The 26,127-nt window shown below is 58.8% G+C and overlaps 5 protein-coding genes across 7 annotated transcripts in view; 2 read left to right on the plus strand and 3 right to left on the minus strand.

The window, feature by feature from the left end:
• The window catches only part of ABCB6 (ATP binding cassette subfamily B member 6 (Langereis blood group)), a 6,916-nt gene extending 6,566 nt beyond the window's left edge, over positions 1-350 (minus strand). Inside the window, exon 1 of one of the 2 annotated variants that reach the window (XR_005952559.1) lies at positions 131-350. The gene's annotated coding sequence lies outside the window, so the exon portion shown is untranslated. The remainder of the gene's footprint in view (positions 1-130) is intronic. The other variant, XM_041403404.1, reaches the window with a different exon arrangement.
• Positions 351-505: 155 nt separating this feature from the next.
• ATG9A (autophagy related 9A) lies at positions 506-10,681 on the minus strand. Its single transcript, XM_041403403.1, has 14 exons — positions 10,542-10,681; positions 10,267-10,310; positions 8,882-8,946; positions 8,431-8,592; positions 8,186-8,327; positions 6,501-7,249; positions 6,048-6,201; positions 5,651-5,830; positions 4,626-4,871; positions 4,115-4,335; positions 3,576-3,693; positions 3,181-3,403; positions 2,897-3,039; positions 506-2,762 (listed from the first exon to the last, which is right to left on the minus strand). The coding sequence occupies exons 1-14, from the start codon at positions 10,642-10,644 to the stop codon at positions 2,757-2,759; spliced, it is 2,556 nt and encodes an 851-aa protein (XP_041259337.1). The 5' UTR covers positions 10,645-10,681; the 3' UTR covers positions 506-2,756.
• Positions 10,682-11,862: 1,181 nt separating this feature from the next.
• Positions 11,863-16,660, plus strand: ANKZF1 (ankyrin repeat and zinc finger peptidyl tRNA hydrolase 1). Its single transcript, XM_041403408.1, has 12 exons — positions 11,863-11,878; positions 12,111-12,229; positions 12,345-12,498; positions 12,721-12,943; positions 13,125-13,226; positions 13,408-13,560; positions 13,652-13,750; positions 14,172-14,436; positions 14,906-15,017; positions 15,132-15,299; positions 15,400-15,470; positions 16,052-16,660. The coding sequence occupies exons 2-12, from the start codon at positions 12,189-12,191 to the stop codon at positions 16,170-16,172; spliced, it is 1,509 nt and encodes a 502-aa protein (XP_041259342.1). The 5' UTR covers positions 11,863-11,878; positions 12,111-12,188; the 3' UTR covers positions 16,173-16,660.
• Positions 16,661-16,777: 117 nt separating this feature from the next.
• GLB1L (galactosidase beta 1 like) lies at positions 16,778-22,301 on the minus strand. Of its 2 annotated transcripts, none has more exons than XM_041403407.1 (16): positions 21,899-22,301; positions 21,347-21,519; positions 20,866-21,016; positions 20,565-20,625; positions 20,208-20,302; positions 19,668-19,848; positions 19,521-19,579; positions 19,273-19,394; positions 19,055-19,095; positions 18,655-18,773; positions 18,468-18,542; positions 18,302-18,313; positions 18,057-18,170; positions 17,702-17,833; positions 17,165-17,380; positions 16,778-17,087 (listed from the first exon to the last, which is right to left on the minus strand). In XM_041403407.1, the coding sequence occupies exons 1-16, from the start codon at positions 22,298-22,300 to the stop codon at positions 16,869-16,871; spliced, it is 2,172 nt and encodes a 723-aa protein (XP_041259341.1). In that variant the 5' UTR covers position 22,301; the 3' UTR covers positions 16,778-16,868. The 2 variants fall into 2 exon arrangements, with proteins under 2 accessions (XP_041259341.1, XP_041259339.1); XM_041403405.1 differs by having other exon boundaries at positions 18,302-18,391.
• A 167-nt stretch (positions 22,302-22,468) lies between these two features.
• On the plus strand, positions 22,469-25,047 carry STK16 (serine/threonine kinase 16). Its single transcript, XM_041403411.1, has 7 exons — positions 22,469-22,678; positions 23,389-23,608; positions 23,681-23,814; positions 23,889-24,009; positions 24,084-24,179; positions 24,250-24,371; positions 24,460-25,047. Exons 1-7 carry the CDS (start codon positions 22,593-22,595, stop codon positions 24,596-24,598), a joined length of 918 nt encoding a protein of 305 aa, XP_041259345.1. The 5' UTR covers positions 22,469-22,592; the 3' UTR covers positions 24,599-25,047.
• Positions 25,048-26,127: the final 1,080 nt, after the last annotated feature.

Genomic DNA, 26,127 nt, shown 5'->3' on the forward strand with positions numbered 1-26,127 from the left:
CCGCTCCCCGCCCCGCGCCGGCACCGCCGGCTCCTGCCCGCCCGCCTCCTCCCGGCACCGGCACCGGCAGCGCAACCCCTGCGTGTGTCCCTTCCCCGGGCCCCCGTGCCCAGCCCCGGGCGGCACGGACCTCCCCCGCAGCGCCGGGGATGAGGAGGGGTCGGTGCCGTGGGACACACTCCCAGGCCGGTGCCCGCGGAGGGTCTCCGCCTCCGCCGCGAGACGCCCCGCTCTCCTTATCGCCGCCGCCAGCCCGGCCCTGCGCTGTCGCGATAGCCCCAAGAGCCCCTGCGGGGCCTCCACAGAGGTCAGGCAGGACGGGGCACTGCCCTCTCGGGGATAAATATAGCCCCTGCCTCCTCCCGCGGCTGCCACTACGCTCCTGGGAGCTGCCAGTGCCGCCGGAGCAGGCGGCAGGCTCCTCCCAGCCTTCCGCCGCAGCGCAGGCCAGCGCAGGTGGGCTGCACGGTACCACAGAGCGAAGGGAGACTCGGACACAGGCAGGGATGATACACCCCATCTTTATTAGACGGCTATACAGCTGTACAGCGAGGGCACGGGGGTATGACACTGTACTCCCCAGGGACCTCCGTGCCCGCACATCTCAGGAAGAGATGAGGAAGAGTGGCTCGCCATGCACATGGGACACTGACAACACAAGCAAAACATGCGGCAAAGACTTGGGCCTGCTGTGCCTGGCCTCTCCCTCCTGCCAGCCCAGGGAAAGATCCAGAATTTCCCCCTGCCCCAGGGCACTGCCTCCAGCCGTTCGGCTGTACAGACCAGCAGCAACTCCATTGAGAAGCCCAGACACAGTGTCCCATAGGCCCAGCGAGGGGAGGCAGCAGCCTGGGCACCAAGAGAAGCCACTGAAAAATCTGGCTTCCTAGGACATTTGCCTTCTGCTTTCTTTCACCAAGCCATGACAGCCCCAAGCTGAAGCTGCTGTGGAGCAGTTGCAGCCACTTCTCCATGGAAGGACCCCAGCAGCAGCCAGGTCCACAGAGCCCTGACCCCAGCACTGAAGAGCTGATCCCCACCCTGAGCTCTGCTTTAGAACACTCCGTTTGATCTCATACAGACCCCAGAGCAGTTGTAGCTCCAGCCCTCCCCATGGCAATAAGGAGCCTGCTACCCCAAAGAGCCTGCCCCTGTGCAAGCGCCCTGGCCCTGCTCATGCCCGGACTACCCGGGTGCAGAAGCACTGGCAGCAGGTGGCTTAGAGCTGTCCCAGGATCAAAGGGCAGAGGACAATAACCCTGGCACGCGAAGAGGGATGGCCCTGGACTCCAGAGACAGCAGAGGAGGATGTGCAGTGCTCGCAGAGCGCATGACAAAAGCAAGCAGCCCCTGCCAGAGGCAAGGGGAATGGAAAGTAAGTAGTGGGCAGGAGTTAGCTGGGATGCAATTCCCCAGAAGCTGCAAAGAGGGAAAACAGAAGGATGGTGGGAAGGTCTTGTCTGAGGCTACATTGCACAACTGGTATCCTGATTCCTCACCACCATCCCAAGCTTAGCCTGAGGTGTGCCTCTCCCTTCTGGGTTCAGGATGCCCCTCCTTGCTCTGCCAGGCATGAGACAGCTGCATGGTCTCCACAGCAGCTGAAACCATGTTGTAAGCAAAAGGAAGGTTTCAGGAGGAAAGGAGGAGCTGGGAACCTCTGGGCAAGATTTGAGATGAACCAAACCCTTTGCCAGGGAAGAGGAAAGGCCCAGTCCAACAGGAACAGCTGCATCAGAAGGACAAAACCAATGCAACAGCACCTGGGCATGGGGAAAAAGGCCTTTTTTGTGCCTGGAGAAAAGGAACCAACACACAGAGCACAAGACCTCCAGGTCAGGCTCTGAGTGGGCTGTGAGCACTCCTGGAAGATAACGGGCTGCTCCACACTGGGGTCTCTTTGGCACTGCAGGAGGGCCCACTAGTAGCCCATCATCCCATAGGTGTTATACATGGGAGGATGCTGCTGCCCTGGCACGGAGGCATCACTCCAATGACCCTTTCTTGCATGCAAGGAATGGGCCAGATGTCATGAGTCAGGGAAGAGCTGCAGCATCCCTGGATCAAACCAGAGCCGTTCCCACCAGCTCTATCTCCCACCTGCACTCATACCAGCAGCAGCCACCAGGGCCCATCCCTCTGCAGGGTCTGGGACAGAAGGCTGGGTGACTGCTTCACTGTTGTCTGCTCCGGGCTGAGAGGCACAACACTGGTCCTCTCTGGGAGGACTAACGTGGTCCTAGGCACCTTCTCAGGGCTGCAGGCAGGGCAGTGTGGTGCTACAGGCTGAGCTCCCTCAGACCACCCTCAACAACTCCTGCCCTCATTTTGACAGCAGGTCCCAGCTTTGGGTGCACATCTGGATGGAGCTGATGCCATCTCCCATCCCTTTGAAGAGCATCTGCTGCTGCCACCTCCAAACCAGTCTACCAGCAGCTCCTCACTGCTAGTCCCGTCACATCAGTTTCCACAGGCTCTGCAGAGATCCTCCGACACGGACGACACAGATGTGAACACAGACACAGGTATGTACTCACACACGCATTCAGCCCACAAGTCAGAGTGGCGTTGACTTGACACATTGGCTAGACACAAAGTGCCACAGCAAAGACGCTGGCCTGGCAAGTTTTGTCTCTTCAGCAATTGATGGCAACAAAATGTCCACTCAGTACAGGAGAAGAATCAAGTCCATGCCACATCCTGCTGTCCAGGTGGCTCCCAATCTGCAAGCCCCATGAGATCCCCAGCCTACCAGGCTATACCTGCAAAACAGAGAGAGCACGTGGCACCTACTGTGGTGCCAGCACCACAGCTCCCCAATTGGTGCCAGCTGCCAGCACCCCAACCTGGCATCAGAGTACACCTTGCCCCTCTCAGCCACAGGCATCACCCTTACCTTGTGAATCTGTGGCGGAAGCTCGTCCTCTGAGCTCTCCTCTGGCACAGGCTCTGGGTGCCTCGCTGACTGCCCGTCCTCAGCCCAGCCTCCCAGAGGAAGGCGGGAGAAATGTGATGGGGCTCTGTGCACTGTGCCTGGGTCTGCAAGAGAGGCAAGAAATTAGATTAGCTACCTGGGGGACCGCCAGTGTCTAGCAGCAGGCAGGCTGCTCGTGCCAGTCCATAAAGGACATCGCTTACAGAGCTCTGACCTGAAGTCAGCCCTCTGCCCTGGCTCCCTACCTGTGATGCCGCCGTATCGCCGCTGGAAACCGGTCTGCAGTGTGGCTGTCTCCTCGGCAGGCTGCCGTGGGGAGGAGAAGGGGTAGCTGGCAGAGCGGGGAATGGGGACGGGGCCACCCCGCTGAGCCTCCAGCTCTTCGTGGGCACTCTCCCCGCTCTCATCACTCTCTCGGCGGTGCCAAGTGTGCCGCTCGGGCTCCAGCTGGGCCTGCTGCTTGTGCAACTGCAAGCCAAAACATGAGTGACTCAGCTGTGTGGGAGAAACCAGATGCCCAAACACACCCTGTCCGCAGCACTGCATACACACTTGTTTTCTCATCACAATGGACAGGGCAGCCCAGTCCTGCCTGCCTTGCTCCATGTCCCTCTGACCAGACCAGCTCTGGGTTGCTCACCTCGTGCATGTAGAGTGCATGAAGACTCATCTCAGTTGAGGCATACTCTGACAGGATCATGCTCTGCAGTTGACCCTCCCAGGCGCTGCTCCCCGAGCTCACGGTCCTTGCATCAGCACTGCCACAGAACACACCAGTAGTGTTTCCTGCCCAGATGCCCCCACAATGCCCAGCCCCTCCCCACTCTAATGTCAGGCTCACAGAGATCTGCTCCTGAGCTGGGTATGAAAAGGTCCCTCTGCAGCATCTCCCAAAATACACCAGCCCTGCTAGAGCACTGCGTCTTCCCTACATGGGGGTCTCTCACCAGTGTAGTACCTACAGGAGAACAATAGGACACTGACACTATCCTTTGGGGCCAGGCTTAGCACCTGACACCAGCACCTAGACCTGAGTCTAACTCTGCTTGTGAATGTCCCTTGCTGTCCAGGCTTCAAAGATAAATGCCACCATGCATCTACGACAACAGGACGGCATTTGGGCAAAGGGTAAAGGAATGTCCAAGGTGTCTGGCCGCCCTTCTCCAGCCAGCAGCTTACCCAGAGGCTGTCATGGCACTGGCACCACGAGGCTGGGCTCCCTCTCCGTCCCTTCCCGATGCCTGGAAGCCACTGGAAGGCTGCTGGGCAGACTGGAGTGGGGAGAAGGAACGCAGAGCCGAGGCCACTTCTGAGAGATGGCGGGAAGCCTGTCCGTCCCGGCTCATGTGGAAGCCCAGTGCTGAGGAGCCTGCTATCACATTGGCAATCAGGCTGTGAGGCTGCGGAGTTGAAAGAGAAAGAGTCACTGTCCTGTGTAGAGCTGGAGGACTGATCTCACCAGACACACAGAGCTAGGCTATCTTGGCCCCTCTCCCATCTCACAGGGCTCTAGTACAGCCTGTCACCTTCTCTAGAAACCCAGAAGTGTCCCAGGTTGTGCTGACCTACCACATTTTCATCCCCAGATACATCCCAGGCAAGGGAAAAATTACCCAGAGGACCTGACAATGAATTTCCCAGCATGTAGCAAGCACCCCAAGAACAACCCACATGCCCTGAGCCTGGGTACCTCTGACTCTGACTGCAGGGACTGGATGGAGCTGAAGAGGGCGTTTTCAGGGAGCACAGCCTGCTGAGCCAGAGCCACGCTGCTGTCCCGGTGCACCCGCTCCTTCAGGAGGCCGATGAAGGCTGTGCTCTCGCGGGGTGGCTGCCACTTGGGGTTGGTGATGGCAAAGTGCATGAGGGATAGCTCTGTCTTGCCATCCTCAGCCTGCTGGTAAATGGAGGCCTCCGTCTTTCCTGCTGACATCCACTGTGGACAACAGACAGGTAATGAGAGACAGGATCTGCTTTACAACCCTGCCAGCCCTGGGAATCCTGCAGTCAGTCCGGGCAAAGCATGCAACACCCAGCCCATGCAAGGCCATGGCTCCCTATGTAGCAGGTGCTACACCAGAAGTCCCCACGCTCATTCAGCTATCTCAGGAGAAGCAGCAACAAACACAGTTTGTTCCACCTCTACCCCAGAACATGAATTGCTGCAAGGGAACTGGAGAGCTGGAACAGTCACACAGACAGGAACAATCACAGTCAACAAATAACTCTTCTTAAAAGCTTCCTGCCACAATGAGTTCACTTCCTTCCTAGCTGATGACTGTGTCACTAGGAAGTCTTTCCCTAGGCAAGTAACCGAAATTCCAAGGCACACAAAACAGATGGACCCCTTTCCCCTCCATCACAGATTTTTCATAGAGGAAAATGCTTCCTATTTCCTCTAGACTGCTTCTGTCCTGAGCACAAGCAGGAGAGAAGTGGTCACACTTTCTCAATGTCCACATTTCACTCTCCTGAGGACACAGAACCCTTGGCTGTAAAAAGAGGCAATGACATGACACAGCCTGATTCCCGAAGCATCTGGTCAATAATCACAGCTGGGCCACAAGAGCCTTCTGGAGCTGGTGACCTGTGTTGCCAAACCCAGACACCCTACTAAGAGGAGGATGGCTGGGCTGTGGGCTGCCAGGAGTGGTGAGCTCAGGCCTCTCACGGGTCTCAAGGACCAGACATGCTGGTGGGCAGCACAGGACCTACCGCAGGGTGGCCGTGCTGGCGCACGTCCATCTGGGCAAAGGAGCAGGTGTCACCCACACCCACCACCTCCACGGTGAAGTTACGGAAGAAGTCAACAATGTCCAAGGACTTGGGCCGCAGGCAGATGATGAGGATCAAAGGGGTAATGATGGGACTCAGGAGCTCTTCCAGGATGAAGACCTGAGCACAGAAATGATGGGTTCAGCACAAACTTGAGGGTCAAAAAACCCACAATACCAAAACAGACCCCAGAGGTAGCCCTCCATCTTCTGGGGCAGGGTATCTCTGAGGATGCTGCCTTGTTCCCCTATGAGCCCAGGAGCTGTTGAGCTCTCCAGCACCTTCTCTGTCCTGTGATGGGGGTAAGTCCCCCGCCCCACAGTTAAGCCAAGCTCACCGCTTTGTACTGGAAGAGCTGGGCAAACTCGTCCCTGGTCTCGTAGCGGTGGGCATTGCCCTGCCAGTGGTCAGGCATGTAGTGGATGTGTGCCAGGATAACTCGCAGCAGCTGCTCTGGGCAAAAGACCAGGTGCTGGTCAGGGATGAAAGACCTGCACGACAGGACAGGGAAACATCACAGCATTACACCTCAGTTTCTGGGAGATGTCATCTTGGGAGGGCAGGGTGACTGGCCCATATCACAGCTCTACCTGTAACCTTCCGACCAGACCAGCCCCTCATACCATACAACCACTGCAGCCAGGATCACTACCTCTCCCCAGCCATGCCCCTCATTCACACAGATTCACATCCATTTGCAAACAAAGAGCATGTTTACATGGATTGCTGCCAGCCCCACTGCTCCCTACAACGCTGCCAGGAGCACGGGGGCAGCACGGACCCACCTCACCTGCACACCGTGATGCCCACCCCGAGCAGGGTGACCGTGGTCAGGACGTGCTCGACCGCAAGCACGTCCTCATCGTAGATGGTGAGAGCGATGAGCACAGCCAGGATGGAGCCAGCAAAGAAGGCCACGTTCTTGGCCACGATGGTGAGAAGCGGGGAGATGAAGCAGTTCATGTACTTGGAAGCTGGCTTGTAGCCCTTGCTGAGGCGCGAGTGCAGTTCGTGGTCCAGCTCGTTGAAGTGACGGAGGTAGCAGCGGCCATAGAGAGACCAGCAGCGCGCACCCAGGCTGCCCGGCTCCCGCTTCAGGATCTCCGTGTAGCTGAAGAAAGCATAGAGGATCTGCCAGATGAGGATGAGGGGGCAGAGGAGGAAGTTAGCAATGCCGATCCAGAGGATGCGAGTGCTGAGCTTCTCAGCCAGCTCCAGGCGGTTCCCGGCCCGCTTGTACTCAGCCTTCAGGCTCCACTCGTTCTCAAAGAGGGAGCCGGGACCCCAGAAGAAGATGAGCTCAAAGTTGTACTTGAGCCCACGCGTGTAGAAGACGGTGTCTCCCAGCAGGGGCAGGCGGAAGCGGATGGGCAGCAGTGACTTGTTCACCATGGCCACCATGTAGTTTTTGAAGCGGAGAATGCGGTGATAGATGTCCAGCTCTGTCAGCTCCTTCTTGTGGATGCAGATCTGGTGCTCCTTCTGGATCTGCACAATGCGGGCCTGCACCTCCTGCCAGGTGTAGTAGGGCAGGGTGGACTGGAAGGTGGACAAGCAGCAAGATTAGGAGCAAGAAGTATCCAGGGACAGAAGCCAGGCTAAGCCCATTGAAGTAGCAGGTCCCAGCACACACCTCAGGGTGCTGACAAAGTGCATGCAACACCAGGGCGTGAGGCACCTTCTGGCACCACTTCAGCCTGCAGCAGGCAAACCCCACACCTTGCCTCGGTGCCCTTTACCCCCTAGATTAGCACAGATGACTGTTTCCCAGCCACGCATGCACCAGCTTCCTTGGAGGCATAAACACAGATCCAGGCTTCCACGGTTCCTCCCAGAGCTGCCATTTGGAGTCAGCAGGGAGAAACAAACACGGAAGGGACTTAAGCAGCGTCCCAAAGGGAGCCCATGGAAAAACTGGGCACAATCCAAGCCTTTCAGCTCACCCCACCTTTCTCAAGATACTTTCTCCCTCCAAAGGATGTGCACATGCCTTTTCATGTTGTTCATCAGAGCAAGGACTCTGGACTAGGATGTATATGCAAGCCTCAAACCCCATCTGTGACACACTGATCTGCTGTGTGACCTTCACAACTAAGTAGCTACAAGCCTTCCAAGTAAACAAGGAAGCTGAGGTTGTTCACATCCCAGGGATGTACGAGGATACCCTCACTTATGCTTTCTCTGTGGAAGGCATCACAGAAAAGGCCACTGCTGAAGAATACACATATTGGGTGGCATATGGCAGAGGCACGCGCCAGCAGGCGGAGAGGCAGACTGAGCACAGAGAGGTTAACACGGAATAAACTGGCTGCTGGAGAAGAGGCTGAAAGGAGATCATGTGGTTATGGAGCAGAGGGAAGAGTGCTCAGTCTGACTGAGAAGAGGAGAGGCATGAAGGCAAGTTGCAACCACCAGCAAATGGCTCCCATGACCCTCCCATGCAGCCCTGCAGGCAGCCCCTGCTCAGCAGCTTACCATGGGGATCTTCAGGGCATTGATGTAGAAAGAGTGAATCTCCCAGTAGCAGCAGATATTGTAGATAAATTTGACGAGTCGGTGGATCCAGAAAACCCCAGCTATCACCAGGATGCAGATGAGGAAGCTGTTTGCCTGGATTCTGCAAGCAAGAAGAGGCAAGTAGTGGGACACAGGCCCAGACAGGAGCCCTGAGTATTTAGGAAAACAAGAGCAGTGGCTAACATGCCCTCCACTGCCCCTACCTTGCACTGCAGACATTTGGAGGCAGGAAGGCATCTGGCAGAGTCACCTTAATAGGCTCAGTGGGATGCTGGCTGTGATTTAATGCTTTGTTGGCAAAGAGGATGTCATAATCAACGCAGCTGATAAGAAAGGTGGTGAATGCCACCACAAAGATGAACTGCCTGTGAAAAAAGAGAAGTGTTGTGAGGGAATCACCCTTCTGCTCCACCACAAAACGTGAAGCAGCCAGGGTCATGTGCCACGGAGATGCAATCCCACAGCCATGGCAGCAGGAATGCTCACAGGCAATGGTTCCTCAAAGTGAAATGCAGGTCTGGGGCATGGAAAACCCTGATGAAGGGGAGACAGGGCAATTACGAAAGGAGCCCTTCCACCCACACAGCTGCAAGTGCTTGGCAAGTGCCTATGGCTGTTCCCCAGCAGCCACAACAGGGGGGAAGCTGCACTTACATGAGCTCAAAGATCTCTCCAATGAGCATGCAAGTGAAGCCATTCTTCTGATGCAGGTTATAGACGTGAAAGCTGCAGTCAAGGAAAACAGCAGACTCCTTTCTGATGAAGGATGAAGAGGCTTCTGTCCCACTCGTTTCTGCAGCTCCTCAGCCAAGTCTCCCTTCACCACCAAGAAAAAATCTCTCCCACCCCTACTCATCAGCAAGCTGGTTCCCCAGTGCAGGAAAACACACTCTGCCCAGGTAAAGCACAGCTGGGGTAGAGGGGCTTGGCTTTGTTCATGCTCCTTTCTACCTGCACTCAACACCCATAGTGGGGGTCTGCTCAGCACAGAGCAGAAACTCAGCCTGCACTCAGGCTGCACAAGTGGCTAGGACAGGGCAGGACAAGACAGAGACAGACAAAAATGCATTTAGTGGCACCTGGCATCCACTCCCGCCCCCAGCAATGTGGTCAGCATATCTGACACCATTTCATAAGGCAAGCAGCCCTTCTGTGTCACCGAGGGTGTCACCTATTAGTGGGTCACCCTTTGCCCAGTTATCAGGCGCTGAAGGTCCTGTGAACCAAGTAGATAAATCAAACGGGTTTCTGCTTTCCCTCCCCATGGGCCTCAAGATTCCTTGGCACCGGGCTGATTACTCTCTTCCGTGCTGTCCTTGAAGGTCCCAGGCACTTGGCCAGCCCAACAGAGGTGATGACCCCATCACAGAAGAGGGAAGTATTAACAGCACCCGGAGCATTATCCACAAAATCAAGGAGTTACAAATCCTAAGTGGGAGCTGGTATCACAGCTGCTGGTGGACAGGGAGACCCAGGACCCCCCAGCAGCCAGGGATACCCCCATTGTCATCTGCTTCCAATGAGGACTAAGTGAATGACTCCAATTCTTTTATGTGATTTTTGAGTCTTCATTATTATCATTATATTGATACAGCAAATCATATATTAATATATGTCCAGATCTGTAAAGAGTCCAGCTGATTAGAAACCACAAACTAGGAGATACTATAAAACTGTGTTCTATGCTACTTATAAAATTGTACTACTTATTCTGCCTACAGAAATCCTGTACTACTCTGATTGTAAATGCCACACCAGCACTAAAATCCTGTTAAGAATATAACACATTAACTGCAATGCCAACAGTATCATCGTCACTTTCCCAAGAATTCCTAGAAGCACCTGTATGACCCCGGGTCAAGTGACAGCATCCCAAGGTACAGGGGGTTCTGCCAGCCCCTCTGGAGCTGTGTAGTGCCCTACAGGGATGGCTGACACTGCCCAGGCTCCAAGCTACACAAAGCTCCATGTTTTCCCTGTACTTAGAGCCGGGAGGAGGGGGATACATCCCGCCTGACCCTCGCCCTGCAAAAGGATATGCGAGAGAAGAAAAGGTCGAGGTTCTCGATGTGATGCCACGGAGCTGAAGGAAGAAGCAGCACAGGGTGAGGGGTCCTCAGCACACCCACCCTTGCTCTTGTCACCAGCACAAGCAGCCCTTCCCCCGCTGCCCCCGGCACCCCAGGTCCCAGCCCAGCCCCGCAGCGGGCACCCCGGCTCCCCGTGGCGCCCAGCCTCTCCCCTGCCGCCCCGGCCTCTTCCGCACCCCGCCGCCGGCCAGGCCCCAACCCCCGGTGCCGGTGCCATCGCTCACACTTGGCGCCCTCGGGGACGTGGACGAGCAGGTCGCCGCCACCGGGGGGAGACTCGGTGGAGGAGCTCTCCAGGCGCTGGTACTGCGTCTCGAAGTGGGCCATAGCGGGGCCCCGCGCCGCCGCCGCCACCGGCGCGGCCCGGCCCCAGCAGCCAGCTGTGAGGAGAAGGCCCATGGGGTCGCCGAGGTGCCAGAGAGAATGTGTTGCTTGACCTGCGGGCAGGTGTTTGGGAGCCGGGAGGAGCAGGTGAGCAGGGCTGAGCAGTGTGAAGTGGGAGTGGGGCTGGCATGACTGCTGGGGTCCTGCTGTGGAAGCTCAGCCCCCAGCATGGTGCAGCCCAGTGCTGGCTGTTTGCCCACTGCTCACAACCCATGAGAAAGCCTCGTATGTTATCAGTTAACAGTATCATTTACTGGAAGTAAAGGGTAAGTGCAGCACAGGCCTGTATTTGTTCAGATTAATTTCCTGGGTAACTCCTTAATATACTGTGATTCTCCAGTCAGGACCACTGAAGGAGCCCAGCATCAGTTTAGTCCTTGGGGTCTGTCACCTCATGCCCTTGGTGGTGATGGCTTTCACGGACAACCAAGGTGCTGCCAGCTCATACTTTTTTGCTCCACAGACTGAGCACTACCGTCTTGACTGGCACCGCTTCAACCTGAAGCAGCGACTCCTGGGGCGCCGGACACTTCCTGAAGAAGTGTTTGAGGAGAAAACCCGCACAGGTGAGGGGTTGGACTGTCTGCACTGGGGCCCAGGGGCTGTCAGCAACCTCACTGGGGTTCTGTACAGGGATGAAGCCCTCTGCTAGCGCAGGGTTCCTTTATTCTGTCCCTGTGGTGTCTTCTCAGGATCCAGCACTGCTCTTGAGCCGTTAGGATTTGTTGTAGGCTTTAACTGAGCCCCTGCCTAAGCATGTCTGGGGATCAGAGCCACAAAGTGCTATCTCCCCGGGTCACAGCCTGTTTGTGATATATAGGGTTATTTGACAGAACATTTCTGGGGTCGTGGGCACTCTGCAAGTGCCCTTGAAGTCACCTAGAGAGTTTTGGGGAGGCTGTTCAGTAATCTTTGCTTTGTTTCATTGTATATTTTCTTTTCCTTGCAGGTGATGTTTCCAGCATCTCAGGATCTGACTCAGATAGCTCTGAAGTGAGCAGTGAGTCGGAGTTGCTGCCCTCTGTCAGTGACACTCGCCAGACCCCCCAGATTCCCCGCTCCCACAAAGTGCTGCTCCGCAATGCCAAGGGCCAGCTCATCTCTGCCTACCGCTGTGTGCTGCTCCCTGGGAAGGCAAGTCACTGCCCAGCTTTTTGTGAGAGGGAGTCCAGAAAAGGTGGGTAGCACTGGGGTGTAGATGTCTCTTTGACAGTCTCCTCCCTCCTGTGATAGGAAGGGTGGACTCTGGTGCCAGGTCAGAGCGCCAGATTTGTTGGTGGCCTGTTATTTGGCTCTGGGGTGCTCCCGGAAACCTGCTTGTGGTGCTAGCAGAGAGGCTGCTCTCTGTCCTGGGGACAGCAGGAGGTAAGGAGGTAATGCCATGGGTGCTAGCAAGGGTGTCTGTGTAGCAGGGTGACATTGAGGAGCCGGTGGAGCTGACAGCGTCACTGCAGAGCCTCGGTGCAAGCACGTGCTGGGTTGTGCTGATGATGGGTGGCGGGCACTTCGCAGGAGCAGTGTTCCGGGGGTGAGTACAGGGGGACAGCGGGACTGTCCCTCTGGGCACAGTCAGCTGCAGCTGCTTTTGCATGTTAACGCCACACACACTAAGCTCTGTTGCTCGTGCCTGCCCCTCTCCGCAGCCTGCAGGTGCAGGAGCACAAGACCTTCCACCGGTACACGGTGCGAGCACGGCGGGGCACAGCCCAGGGCCTTCGGGATGCCCAGACCCCGGGGGCAGCACCCAGGTCTGCTGGGGCCTCCCTGCGCCGCTACAACGAGGCTGCGCTGCTCCAGGTGAGGAGGCAGCGCTGGGCTCCCGGCAGGGAGTGCTCCTCTCCAGGCTGCTCTGACAGGTGGTGCCACACTGCTGCCAGAGGGCACGGCAGGGGCGGTGGGCTCTGGAAAAGGGGCAGGGCCCAACTGAGGCTACTCTCTTCTGGATTTGTCCCTGCTCCAGAGCTACCTGTGCCCTCACAGTGTGCTCAGGATCCCATAAAGCTTCTCCTTTCTCCCCAGGATATTCAGGACCTCCTGGCAGCCTGGGCAGAGCACCTGAAGGAAGCTCAACGCATCTTCCTCCGGGCCCCTCATCACAACCGTGCGCTGCTCTTCGGTGGCAGGAACCCACCCCTCACCCGAGGGGACCCTCGCATCTGCCACATCCCCCTCAGCACCCGCAGGCCCACCCTGCGAGAGGTGCTGCGAGTCCACGCCATGCTGGCCAGCCTGCAGGTGTATGGTGGGTTGAGTTGCACCAGCCCTTGTGCCTGTGGGTCAGGGCAGGTGGGGTGACGTGGTCCCTTGTGCATTAGGGGACGCTACCCTGTGGGGTGGAGGTGCTAGCTCTTCAGCCCTCAGTCCCTGGAGACATGGGGTGCTCCCTGTCCCCAGGCAATGACGGGAGCACCCTTGCTGCCCAGGGAAGGACACGCCACTGGAGGACATCACTGGGTCCCCCCGGAAGGTCTGGCAGAAGAGGCAGCAGAAGGCAGAGGTGGATCCCCCGCAGGAGGACACAGCTGGTGAGTTGAACCATGGAGGGAGACGTGACTTTGAGAAAGCAGGAGGGGTCTGATGTTATGGCATGGGCCAGATTTGCAGAGTGCGGCTGGACAAGAGAAAGACAGGGTGTTCTTGGCTCAGAGCCCCAGGTGATTAGTTCTGTGTGTGGAGGCTTAGCCCCAGTCTTATCACCCCCCTCAGCCCCAGAGGAGGAAGAGGAAGAGGAGGAAGAAAGCCCTGCAGAACTGGAGACTGTGGAAGTGACACTGGGGACCTTGGACCTCCGGGAGTTCGAAGTGATGCCCAAGCGAAACCACAAAAGGAAGAAGAAGAGGGACAAGAAGGTGGAGAAAGGTGAGGGAAGAACTGGCAGGGTCAGTGTAGGAAGGCCATGGCTGGGATGCAGGCTGACTCTGACCCTCTTCCTCACGTGTTGCCTGTGCAGGGCCTTGTACTAAAGAGACTGGTGGGCAGCCTGGCTTGGAGCCAGTGGCAGAGCTGCAGGGGGAGGCTGAGCCTGGGCTGCTTCCCTGGAGCAGTGGAGGTAAGTGGTGTTGGGAGCTGTGTTGGCTGGATGCCTGCCCCATTTACTGGTGGCTTTTCAGTGGGGTGAAGAGCACATTGTCCTGCAGATGCCAAGAACAGCTGCATCTGGGAAGTCTTTAGTGAAGTCATGTGCCTTTGAGTGAGCTGTGTGTTTGGAGCCAAGGGGGCCAGGCAACACCTGGCTAAGCCAGGTGTGGTGGGGGGATTGGAGTGGGTCTTACTTCAGGAGGAGACTTGGCTGCTGACAACAGTGCCTAGCAATGCCATAGCGCATGGTCACAGACTCTGAGGGTGCTGGAGATGCTGCAGTGCCCAAATCCAGCTAGCAAGCTGATACATTGTGTGTGTTCTCTAGGCAGACCAGAGTGCTGCTCAGCCCAGTGTGCCCATTGGACTCCTCTCCTGTTCTTCTCTCACAGGAGACCCTCAGACCCAGCTCTGCGATGCTCTGTTCACTGCCTGCAAGACAGGGGATGTGCAGACACTGCGGCACCTCCTGGGCGTGCCAGAGAATGGGGGCCTGCCAGAGCACAGTGAGGATGGGGAATCTCTGGATATGGCCCGCTCCCTGCTGAACCAGCCCGTGGACGAGCGTGGCTGCACCCTGCTTCATGTGGCAGCACAGGCTGGCAGGGCTGAGGCTGTGTGTCTGCTGCTGGAGGCAGGGGCAGACCCTGCCCTCAGGTATGGCTGCAGGGCACCCAGTGGTTCACAACCCCTGTTGTGGGAATCTAGCAATTCACTCCCCACAGCCACAGGAAACTGGTACCACTCTTGTCCAGGGACAGCCAGTACTGGCCACTGTTATCCGGGGACAGCCTGGGGTTTTTATGGCAGGCCCAGGAGCTGAACCACCCTTCTCTCTGCCTGCCTGGTCTGGCATGGCAGCAGGTGGGCGCTGCCTCAAAGTGCACCCAGGTTTATTGGTAGGCATTTCCAAGGGCCAGGATGAGACAAAAGCCCCATGCAGGGCCTTTGAGAGGCAAGGACTCGGAAGATTCTGGTATAGGAAAAAGGAACTTTCCCCTCCTTGGCTGTGATACTGTGGCCTGCAGTACACACTGCTCATCTCTGGGGTCTCTGGGCTCACAGCCCAGCGGGATGCAGACAGTAAGATGGCAGTGTGAGCGAGCTGGTCTCCCTTGTCTCACAGGGACAGGCAGGAGAGGACCCCATACTGCATCTCTGCTGACAGACGGACCCGCAATGCCTTCCGCAAGTTCATGGTGGACCATCCAGACAAGTACGACTACAGCCGTGCCAGGGTGGGTGCCTGCCCTCTGCCCGCACTGGAGCCCCAGAGGGGAACCCCAGAGCAAAGCTCTTCTTTCCCACTTGTGCACTGCCCCGGCTCAGTGGGAGATGCTGCCTGCCCTCAGGTGCCTGGGCCCCTGACACAGGAGATGGAGGCCAAGAAGCTGGAGAAGAAGCGGGCACAGAAAGCCCAGCGGAAGCAACGGGAGCAAGCACAGCGCGAGGAGCGGCACCGCTGGGAGCAGGAGCAGGAAAAGAAGCAGTGGTTTGCAGCCCTGTCTGACAGGGAGAAGGTGAGGATTGGGAAGGGGATCCAGCCCAGACAGGGCAGTGCTGATGTGGTGGGCTCTGGGCCCAGCAGCTCCCAGGGGCTGAGCTGTCTCTGCTCCCCAGAGGGCACTGGCTGCTGAGCGGAGGCTGGCTGCACAGCTGCAGGACACCGGCACGACTCTTGCCAACATCAGGTAACCATCCCAGCAGCATGGCTCTGAAGATAAATTCTCCCATGTCAGTACAGCTCTTCCCTGCCTTTCTTGCTCCAGTTCTCATTTCCAGTCCAAAAGCTATTCCTGACCACTCAATTCCCGGTAGTGCTTGTGTAAAAGTTTTCCTCCCTCTCTTGCCCTGCTCCCCTGAAATATTGTGCTAAGGATGACTTGGTGCACTTGCAGTCAATTCTACAGCAAGCCAACTTGCCATTCCCATGTCCCTGTTTACTTTCCTCTGCCACTCCACCAGGTTTGTTGGCAGCCAGCACTCCCCATGCTTATCGGGCAGGGACTTTAAAACCTTTATAGGGCCAAGCCCCTAAATGTTCATGCTGCCTCCAGGTGCCTCACATCACACTCTGACAGAGCATCTCCCCCAGGGAGTATGTCCTGGCCAGGCCGCTGGGTGAGCACATCAGCCCTGTGAGAGCAGAGGAGCCCCAGCTCCCTCAGGCTGCTGCTGTCTTGTGTCACAGTCCAGGCAGGGAATCCTTTCCTCTTCTAACCCTTTTGCAAGTGTCCCCTTTGCTCAGGGCCAGCTCTGCTCTTTCCTGCAGCCGCTGCTGGCAGTGTGGAGAGTCCCTGTTGGGACGGATCCCTTTCCACTACCTCGACTTCTCCTTCTGTTCCACGGCCTGCCTGCAAACGCACCGCCGGGCCCAGGCTGGCCGCACCTAACGCTGGAGACTGCTGCCACCTGCCAAGGACCACCGTGGTGGGACATGGCTGAGCACTGGCTGTGCAGCAGTGATGGTCAGAGGGACTGAGCTGGCCACGTCACTCTCCAGGGCAGCTCTGGCAAGGCTCTGGGCATGAATATCACTCTGGGTGGTAACTCTGACAAAGTTAATAACTGAGAGGTCTCCATGTGCTAGTGTGAGGGGCTGGGACTGTTTGGTGGCCTGGCTTCAGCCAGGGGTCCTGCTGCCAGCTTTTCTCATGGCTACCTCATAGGTTGCTATTGTAGGTGTAAGGACAGATCCTGACACATACAGACCCTGCAGCCCTGAGCTACCTCCAGCCATGCCTGTGGACACCATCAAGGCTGTGCTTTTACCTCTCCTCTCCTGGCTGCCATCAGCATCTCAGCCGTCATGTTAGCAACTACTTCCTCCGCCTACATTGTCAATAAAGAGGTGCCTTGACCCCCTGGCCATGGGGGAATCAGCATGGTCACTGGAACTGTTTGGGATGAGTGTGGCATTGACATGCAAATCAAGCTCAGTCCTGAGTCCCTTACCCAGTAGCAGAGGCCCTGCCTGTCTCCAGAGGTCTGTGCCAGGAGCTGTGCCCCTTTCCTTAGCCCCTGTGCTTCATCAGCCCCCTGCCATCTCCCCAGCCCCAGTGAGAGGCAAGGCCAGTGCCCAGCAGTGTTTACTCTGTGGCCGTGGTGCTGCAGCCAAGGGTCCTGTTGTAAAGGGGTCGGTCAAGGAAGAGCACGAGAGGAGCGGGAGGTGCCCCTTCTAGCTCCAGCACTGTGATGTTGTTGGGGCGGCCAGCGTGCAGCACCGAGCCAGGCACAAAGAGCGTCTGCTGGGGCCCACGGCAGCTCCAGTACCGGCCCAAGTTGAAGCCATTTATCCACAGCAGTCCCTGGAAGAGGACGGAGATGGGACTGAGCTGTGTCCTGGTCCACTCTTATCCCCTTTCCCAGTTATGCACTGCCTTACCTTGCTCCAACCTGGGAACTTCACGAAGGTGTCCCAGGCACTGTCAGGTGTCTCAAAGGTTCCAGTGTAGAAGGCTGGCCCCATTCGGCCCCCACTGCTTGATTTTGGCAGAGCAGCGTGGGGCCAGCCCTGTTGGACTGCAGTGTCTATGGCCAGGGGATAGATCAGCCAGTTGCTGAGAGGCCTGGAGTTCAATGAGAGGTTTCCCAGCAAGCCCTGAGATGGAACAGGAGGGGAAATAAAGCAGCAGTATCTACCAGGACACTGGCAACCCCAGGGCATGTCCCCCAGACAGCAGTGAAGGTGGGATGGGATCCCCTCTAAGGAGTGAAGGGCCCTGGCAGCTGTGGCAGCATAAGTGGGAGAGGGGTGCTAGTCTCTGAGCCCTGTCCTGGCAGGTTTGAGATGAACCAGGGAGTAGGACTGGGATTAGCCCCTCCAAGGCTGGACTCTGTCTCAGGTGGCAGTAGAGAGAGTGCTTGGTCCTATGGGTTGCCAGGCCATCCCCTCTGGAGCCTCAGGGCCCTCTCCCCTTACCTTGAAGTCACTGGTGTTGGCCCCGAAGCTGATCCTGCCCATGTTCTCCATGAGTATGTCCAGAGTGTCCCCTGCCCTGCCTGTGACATGCAGTGTTGTCTCCCCGTCCCGCTCCAGCGTTCCCTGGTAGTCCTGCAGGCACACAGCATCCTGCTGCCAGCCCGCCAGAGCCAGGGCTGCTCTCTGCCCCCAGAGGAGGCAAATTTGGGCCCAAGAGCCACCCTGCAAAGGCTCAGCATGGCTTTTGGCACCCTGGCTGTCCCCAAGACCCTCGGATGGCACAGCCCCACTGCCAGCAGGTCCCACAGCCCTCTAGAGCCCTGTCCCAGGGACTGGTGTGCTCCCATAGCCTCACCTTCTGCAGCATCACATAGCCACGGTCACAGATGCTGTGGGGAGCAGCACCCAGGGTGGCTGGGTCTGGGACATCCCAGGGCAGCTGTGTGTGGTACACCACAAAGCCATGGACCTGCAGGACACAGTGCAGTGGCACAGGAAGGGAAATGGAGCCTGAAGTGAGCTCTGCTCCTCTGCCCCAGAGCCAGGGTCAGGCAGACAGGAGCGTCTCCTCAGCGTCCACCACTACAGCCAGCCTCTCACCTGCTTTAGGGCCTCAAAGGTGAGAGGGAATTGGCTCTGGATGGGCCCAGAGGGGCACAGTACATCCAAGACATCCAGGAGGTCAGCATACTGCAGAGAGGGATGGGTGCTGGGCAGCTGAGCAGTGCCACGCTGGGGCAGTACAGCCTTCAGGACAGGAACTCACCTTCCGCAGGGCCACCCGGCCATAGGCGTACTTGGGGGTGGCAGGTGGCATCGGACCAGCTGGCACGGGCTGGAACTGAACAGCAGACTGTCATCTGCCCCATGGCAAGCAGGGAGATGTCCCTTGCCCTGCTGGTACACAAGCAGCAGTGCCCAGTACTGTGCCCTTATTCTGCCAGGTTCGTTACCTTGCTGATGACCGTGCGAATGGCAAACAGCTTCTCAGTGGGGTCTCCTGCCTCCGAGAGGGGGGCATCGTAGTCATAGCTGGTGGTCACTGGTTTGTACTGGCCCTTGTAGTCAGCACCTGGCCAAAGAAGGGGCTCTGGCACAGCCCAGGGCATGGAACCCAACCCCAGGCTGGCTGCAGTGCCATGTGGGGGCATGACCCAGAACTGTGAGCCCCTGCACAGGCATGAAAGGAGTCCCCAGGAGAAGACAAGCTTGGGTTTAAGGGCCCTTGGCTATCTGTCAACCTGCCCCATGGGACAGAACAAGAGCCTGAAGCAGGTTTCTCAGGGATGGCCGAGGAAAGCCCCCCAGCCCTGCAGCGTGCCCCCCCTCTCCCTAGAGCAAGGCTCTACTCACCACTCCAGTAGGCAAAATTCGTCCCTCCATGGAACATGTACCTATGACACACCCCAGAGAGCCTGGTCAGCAACCCCACAGACCCAGCAGGGGCTCACCAGGCACTGCCCCTTCCCTCCAGCACCCACAGTCCCTGCTGGCCTGATCCCAGTGGGATGAAGGCAAGAGGTGATGCCCACTCCCCTGGTGGCTGTGCCCTCTGCCAGCTGACTACTTGCATGTTGATGCTGGCTCCCAGCTGCAGCATGTCCTCCAGCCCCCGGGCCACCCACGCCGCGCTGGTGCTGGCATGTGCCTCGCCCCAGTAGTCCAGCCAACCTGTGTAGTACTCAGAGTTTACCTGGAGGACAAAGAGACTGTCACCTGCAGCCTGGGCCCAGCGCCCCTCCTTGCCTCACTGCCTGGCGCCTCTGCCTCCCCAAAGCCGCTGTGGGTCATTCCCCCACAGCATCCATGCCAAGCTCACCAGGGGCCCCTTCGGTTCCACGCGGCGCTGGGCACCAAATGCCTCCGTCACATTGGATCCTGTGCAGGTGCAGAGGGGGAGGTTTGAGCAGGACAGAGAAGGCACCCACATCCTCTGCGTCCTCCTCCTCCTCCCCCACAGGGATACCTGGCCCAAAGTCAATGGTGGCGTAGAGCCCCTGCAGCGTGCCACAGCGCAGCTCCTCCGCTCGCGCGCTGTCGGTGGTGAAGAGCAGCACCTCGCTCCCCAGCAGCGCCCGAAAGGAGCCCAGCAGGTGCCGTAGGTATCCATAGTCACAGGCGTAGTAGCTCCCATATTCATTTTCCACCTGTGAGCAGGGCAGGGACTGGCATACAGTAGGCATGTGGCAGGGCTGCAGACAGGTCCCGCTGCCCACTGGGATGAGCACCAACCTCCCCCCTTTCCTCTGGACATCATCAGGGGAGTCCTCAGCATAACCTTCCAGTCCCACTGTGAGCTCCAGCTCTGTCAGCTCTGTCCCTCAAACCACAGCTGTGGTACCTCAGATTCCCAGTCCTTGGATTTAAATCTAGGTCCAGTAGTTAGGAGGGATTTATCCGAGCTTTGCTGGGTAAGGTATTTGTGTAGGGGATACTGGTGGCTTTTTGGGGCACATCCAAAGACAACCCAGAGCAGGGCAAAGGGCTGGGCCTCACAGCACCTTACCTGCACACTGATGATATTCCCTCCCTGGTGGTACAGGCGTGGCTTGATCTTGGGCAGCAGGACATGGAGCCAGGAGTCCACAGCTGCCAGGTAGGCTGGAGGGACAGAGGCAGGGCAGGGGCTGGCTGCAGCATCCACCCCAGCCCACCTGCAGCCAGCCTGCCAGGAGGAAGACACAGCAGATGGGGCAGGGTCAAGCGAGATGGGGAAGTGGAGTACAAACTATGGGGCTCTCAAAGGATGGAGAAGATGATGGGAAAGACCACAGAGGCAGAGCTGGCAGGTGTGTGGAGACGATGCCAGGACTAGCACCAGGCTGTAAGGACATGGTGGCCAGAGCCCTGTGCTGATCCTCACCAGGGTGGGAAGTGCGCAGGATGATGTCTGGTTTCCACAGCAGCCAGGCAGGCAAGCCACCCTGGAAAAACACACACGGCAGAGAGGGAGGCACAGAAACTGCTCAGCAACCTGGGCTTGCACACTGCTGAAATGGGTCGTGCAATGCTAGTGCTTGGCACCAGCACGGCCTGTGGCCTTTGGGAGCAGCCTGGGCACAGCGGGCACGGCACTGGAGTCAGTGCGGCAGCCAGAAGGGCCAACCCTGCTGTGCCCTTCCCAGACCACCCGTCACCCCTCTGTGCCAGGCTGGGAGCCTCACCATCTCCCACTCTGCACAGATGTAGGGCCCTGGCCGCAGGATCACCAGAAGTCCCAGCTCAGCTGTCAGGTCCAGGAAGGCTTCCACATCCCGGTTCCCAGAGAAGTCATAAACTCCTGGCAGTGTCTCATGGTAGTTCCAGGGGACGTAGCTGAGGTGAGAGGGGAGATCAGCATGCAGGGGCTAAGGACACCACGACAGGACAGCACAACAGGGAACCATCCCACCAGCTGGTCCCTCTGCTTCTGGAAGTTGGCCTGCAGCCTGAGCTGAGTATGGCAAGTTGGGCTGGACTGGAACTAGCCCACACTCATGCTTGTGTCTAGCAGGGGTGACCTGGGGGTGGGGGGTCACAGCCAAGTGCAAATGTTGGTGCTTGCTCCCCGTGGTCAGACAACATCCGTGTCTCTGTTCCTACTGATCCCAGAAACCCCGTGGTGGCTGCGGGCTGTGCACCACCAGGGCTGTCGCCATGGCTTACACCTGCACAGTGCTGAGCCCGCTCATGTACATCTTGAGCAGCCGGTCCCTCCAGGCAGGGCGCGGGACGCGGGCGTAGTGGATGCTGCCCGAGATGTAGCGGAAAGGGGCACCGTCCTTGCGGAAGCAGTTGTGTTCGTAATCCAGCTGGAAGGAGCGCGCCGAAGGGGAGGCCTGCAGGAAAAGGGAAGAGCTGGAGGCTTGCAGAACCTCCCCGAGCCCAGCCGCCCCCTCCCGTGCTTCCCGGGACAGGCACTGACGGGGCCGAACTGTCCTGGGAGAGCAGGAGCGGGGAGCTGAGCCTCCCCGCTAATCAAACACCCGGCGGCTGAGCTGGCGGCCTCTGTGGGGACGGTGCTGCTGGGGTGGGTGCTGCGAGGGCAGGGAAGGAGCTGGGAATGCAAGCTGGGACATTGTGGCAGGACATGGGCTGCTGCAGAGGGGAGCTATAGCATGCCGAGCAGGGAGACGGATCGGGAAGGCAGATTCGGGAGGCTCCTTCCCAGCTCAGTCCTGCGCGCTTCGCCCAGACTTTGCACCCTCGTTTGCTAACCTGCGTGCGCAGGAGCCCCGCTGCCAGCAGCAGGGCGAGCGCCGGCAGTCCCATGCTCGCCGGGTGCCCGGCAGGCCCGGGACGCGGGACGAGGCTGGACGTGGCCCCCGCCACCACGTGATGCGGGAAGGCTCTTGGCCAGCGCTTCCTTCTCCCTGTCCCAAGCTCAGGCAGCTGGAACAGCTGGGGCGGGACCACGGGAAAGGGGTGGCGGCTCCGACCCTCCACGTCGGGCCGGCCGCGCATCAGCCCCGCAAAGCCCACCCAGCAGGGGATGCGGGCGGCACAGCCAGCTCCGGCCGGCGGGCACACCTCTGGTGCCCAGTGCGGTGGGGAGTGACAATCAAAGTGAGGGGACAAGGGGCCTCGTGAAAGTGTCACCACCAGGCAGAAGCCCTCCATAGAATTCAGCCCGCTTGCTCCATCAGAGGTGGTGATGGAAAGCTCTGATCGGAGGGTTGCTGCTGCTGCGGCTGGATGAGGGCAAGGAAAACGTCCCCGGGCCGAGGGCTGAAGCTGCTGACAGAGCTAGTGACAGGGGTGCCGGGAGGTGCTGCAGGACAGGCCGAGCCGCCGGGCGCAGGGACGGCAGATCCCGGCAGCGGGCAGCGGGAGGCGGTGCCGCCCCGCCCCGGGGTGACGCGGCGGAGACGCGGCGGTGACGCGCGGCACCGGGCGATGACGCGCACGGGCGATGGGGCAGGCGCTGTGCGTCTGCTCCCGCGGCACCGTCAGCCTGGGGGGAGCGCGGTACCTCCTGCTCCACCGCCTGGCAGAGGGGTGCGCCGCGGGCTGGGGCGCGGGGGGCTCGGGCGGGCGGCCCCGAGCTCCGGGAGGGATGCTCGGGCAAGGGGGGTCCGAGGGCCGAGGGAGTGCTCGGGCGTGGGGGGGATGCTTGGGCGTGCCTGTGTGTGGGGGATGCTCGGGCATGGAGGTGCGCGGGCTGGGGGTGCTTGTACAGGAGGAGGGCTTGGGTGTGGCGGCATGCTCGGGCATGGAGGTGCTTGTGCACGGGAGATGATTTGGCATTGGGGTGATGCTCAGGCGTGGGGGGTGGTTGTGCATGCGGACATGCTTGGGGATGGGGTGACACTCAGGCACGGGATGCTCGGGCAGGGTGGGGAGATGCTTGAGTTCAGGTCACCTTGGGGAAGTACTTAGACTTGGTGAGGGATGATGCTTCAGCATTGGGGGTGCTCGTGCATGATAGATGATTCTCCTGCTGAGTGACAGGGAAGGGTTGGTCATTCTCAGAAGTGGGTGCTTGGAGCCATGGCAGTGGGGATGATTGAGCCAGTGGGGTTTTTCATACACAGAGGTGATGCTTTGGGTTCCTCACAGATGCCTGCAAGATGGGAACATGTGCATACCTGGGGACTTCATGCCACCCTCTGTTCCCCCTCCCCTGGGTGCTTGTAGATGAGACTGGGCACAGGGCCCCAGCATGGATATCACAGTCTTCAACCCACGCTATTCTTGACTCCTTGCAGGGGCTTCAGCTATGTGGACCTGGTGGAGGGGCTGCGGGATGGGCGCTTCTACGCCCTGAAGCGCATCCTGTGCCACGACAAGGAGGACCGCCAGGCCGCCCTGCACGAGGTGGAGATGCACGGCCTCTTCGACCACCCCAACATCCTGCGCCTGGTGGCCCACTGCATGGTGGAGAAGGGCACCAAGCACGAAGCCTGGCTTCTGCTGCCCTATGTGAAGGTGAGGGGGGCTTTCCTGGCTGCTCCACTACCCCAGGAGTGGCAGTGGTGACCAGCTGCTTGTGTTTGCCAGGGGGGAACCCTCTGGAGAGAGGTGGAAGCACTGCGGGAGAAAGGCACCTTCATGCCAGAGCAGCGGATCCTCCTCATCCTCCATGGGATCTGCCGTGGGCTGCAAGCCATCCACAGCAAGGGCTATGCACACAGGTGAGGGCTGGCAGCACTGGCTGGGGAGATTGGCAGGGGCCCCAGTGGGCACTCAGTGATGTCCATCCCCACAGGGACCTCAAGCCTACCAATGTGCTGCTGGATGAGGATGACCAGCCTGTGCTGATGGACCTGGGCTCCATGAACCAAGCTCGCATCGAAGTCAACAGCTCTCGGGAGGCCATGGCTGTGCAGGTGGGTGGCCTGGGATGTCACCCCATGAGCCTGTCCCTGCTCCAGTCCTTTCATCCCCATCCTCCTCTTTCCAGGACTGGGCTGCCCAGCGTTGCACCATCTCCTACCGTGCCCCCGAGCTCTTCACAGTGCCGAGCCAGTGCGTGATAGATGAGCGTACGGATATCTGGGTAAGGATCCAGCCCTCTGGCCTCCCCCATCCCGCTGCTGCAGGGCTGCACTGACCCCACCTCGCTCCAGTCCTTAGGCTGTGTGCTGTACTGCATGATGTTTGGAGAGGGCCCCTATGATGCCATCTTCCAGAAGGGTGACAGTGTGGCTCTGGCGGTTCAGAACCCCCTCACGTTGCCCTCAACAACCAGGTGAGGGGCTGGGGAGGGTGACCCCATTCCTGGGTGGCCCCCTGTCCTGTGCACCACATGGGTCCTCCCCTTGCTGTCTTTCTTCCAGATACTCGGCTGCCTTGCAGCGCCTGCTCTTCTCCATGATGACAGTGAACCCCCAGGAGAGACCCAGCATAAATGAAATCCTCCACCAACTGGAGGGGCTGCAGCCAGCACCGGCGGGACAGGACACCACGCAGATCTGAGCCCATCCCCTTCCAGTGGTGACGCCAGGGGAAAAGCAGCTGCCCTAATCCCTGCTGCCCTGCAGACCTGTTGCAGAGGGGATTGATGCCCTGGGGGAGAGCTGCTGCTCTGTCCTGGAGGTGTGTTGGATTTGGAGTGTTCTGTGCCCTGGATGCTGCTGCCTGGGCCTTGGTCTGTGCTCCTGAGCTGTGGATGTGATCTGCTGCTAAACATGGGTCCCTTGCCAGCTGCTGCCTTCCCTGGGGGTGGCAGAAGAGGATGTTGTGGGACCCCTCCTGGGGATGGGAGCCCTGCAGCTCTGTGCCCCAGGAAGGTTGCTGCTGCCCGGAGCAGAGCTGCGGGCCAGATCCCGGTGCTGTGCTGGAGGGAGGCAGAGGGAGTGCCCACTCTGCCATTGCTCTTGGCACTGATGTTGCCTTGTGTTTGAAGTAAAGTATGTTCTTGCAGAGCTGTGGCTGTGTCCCTGTCTGCAGGGAGGGGTTCTGCCGGGGCATGGGAAGAGCAGGGCACGCTGTCTGGGTTCGGCAGCCAAGCTTTGCTGGAGGCGAAGGGCAGCGGAGGCCAGCCGGGGCAGCATAGCCAGAGCATTAGCAGTAAGCAGGGAAAGTTAATCCCTGGCCCCAGAATGCTCCTATTGGGAGCTAACACAACTGCAGCTGGAGCCAGACACTGCTGTTCAGAGCCTCCAGAGCTGGGCACTGCGGGACAGGGATCAGCACAGGCAGGCAGGCAGTGGCAGCGGTACAGGCAGAATTTTTCTGCTGCCCATGAAGAGGGAGGTAGATGCCCACACTGGGAAGCTGCCACACCTTGGGAGGCAGGAGCAGCAGCTCTGCTCTGGTGGGGGTATGCAGAGCATGGGGACAGCACAACCACCCCAGCAGAGGACACCCCCAGCCCAGGGGGGACCCTTGGAGCCCACTGGGGCTCCAGCAGGTGGGCTACCCACAGAGAGGAGGTAAAAAACGAGATGCAGACAAGCAGTTTAACAGGGAGCATTCCCCTCCTTTAATCCTCTCACTGCACACAGCAGTACAGCAGCCGCGGGGGTTTGTGCCATGCTGGGTGCCACTGCAGGGTGCACCCTCTGCACCACAGAGCCAGGCATACTCCCTACCCTGTATGGTGACCACAGGGGCAGGGCTGCCAGATTGCTCCCACTGCTTCAATAACTATCTTTTTTGGCAATCCCACCTACCCCTGGGCTGCAAATGAGAAGACCCAAAAGTTGCCATTCTTTTCTTGCTCACACTAAATCTGCTCCCCTGAGCTCCAGGATACAACGTGGGGCCATACATCACATGAGGAAGCGGTACCCACCCCTGGCTGGAGCAACGAGTGGGGTGGGATGTGTGCCACGGCACCAGGGACTAGACCCCAGGGCTCTTACCTGCACAGATAGCAAGCTGGAGCTGGAGCAGAGCACTGGGAGGAAGCATAGCAGCACCAGCAGCAGGGCTGAAGCACTCACCACACACCTGACCTGGCAAGAAACCAATACAGCTGGGGGCATACTGGGACACACAGA

This window comes from Onychostruthus taczanowskii, unplaced genomic scaffold (assembly GCF_017590055.1).
Source record: "Onychostruthus taczanowskii isolate IOZ18803 unplaced genomic scaffold, ASM1759005v1 scaffold20, whole genome shotgun sequence".
NCBI lineage: Eukaryota > Metazoa > Chordata > Aves > Passeriformes > Passeridae > Onychostruthus > Onychostruthus taczanowskii.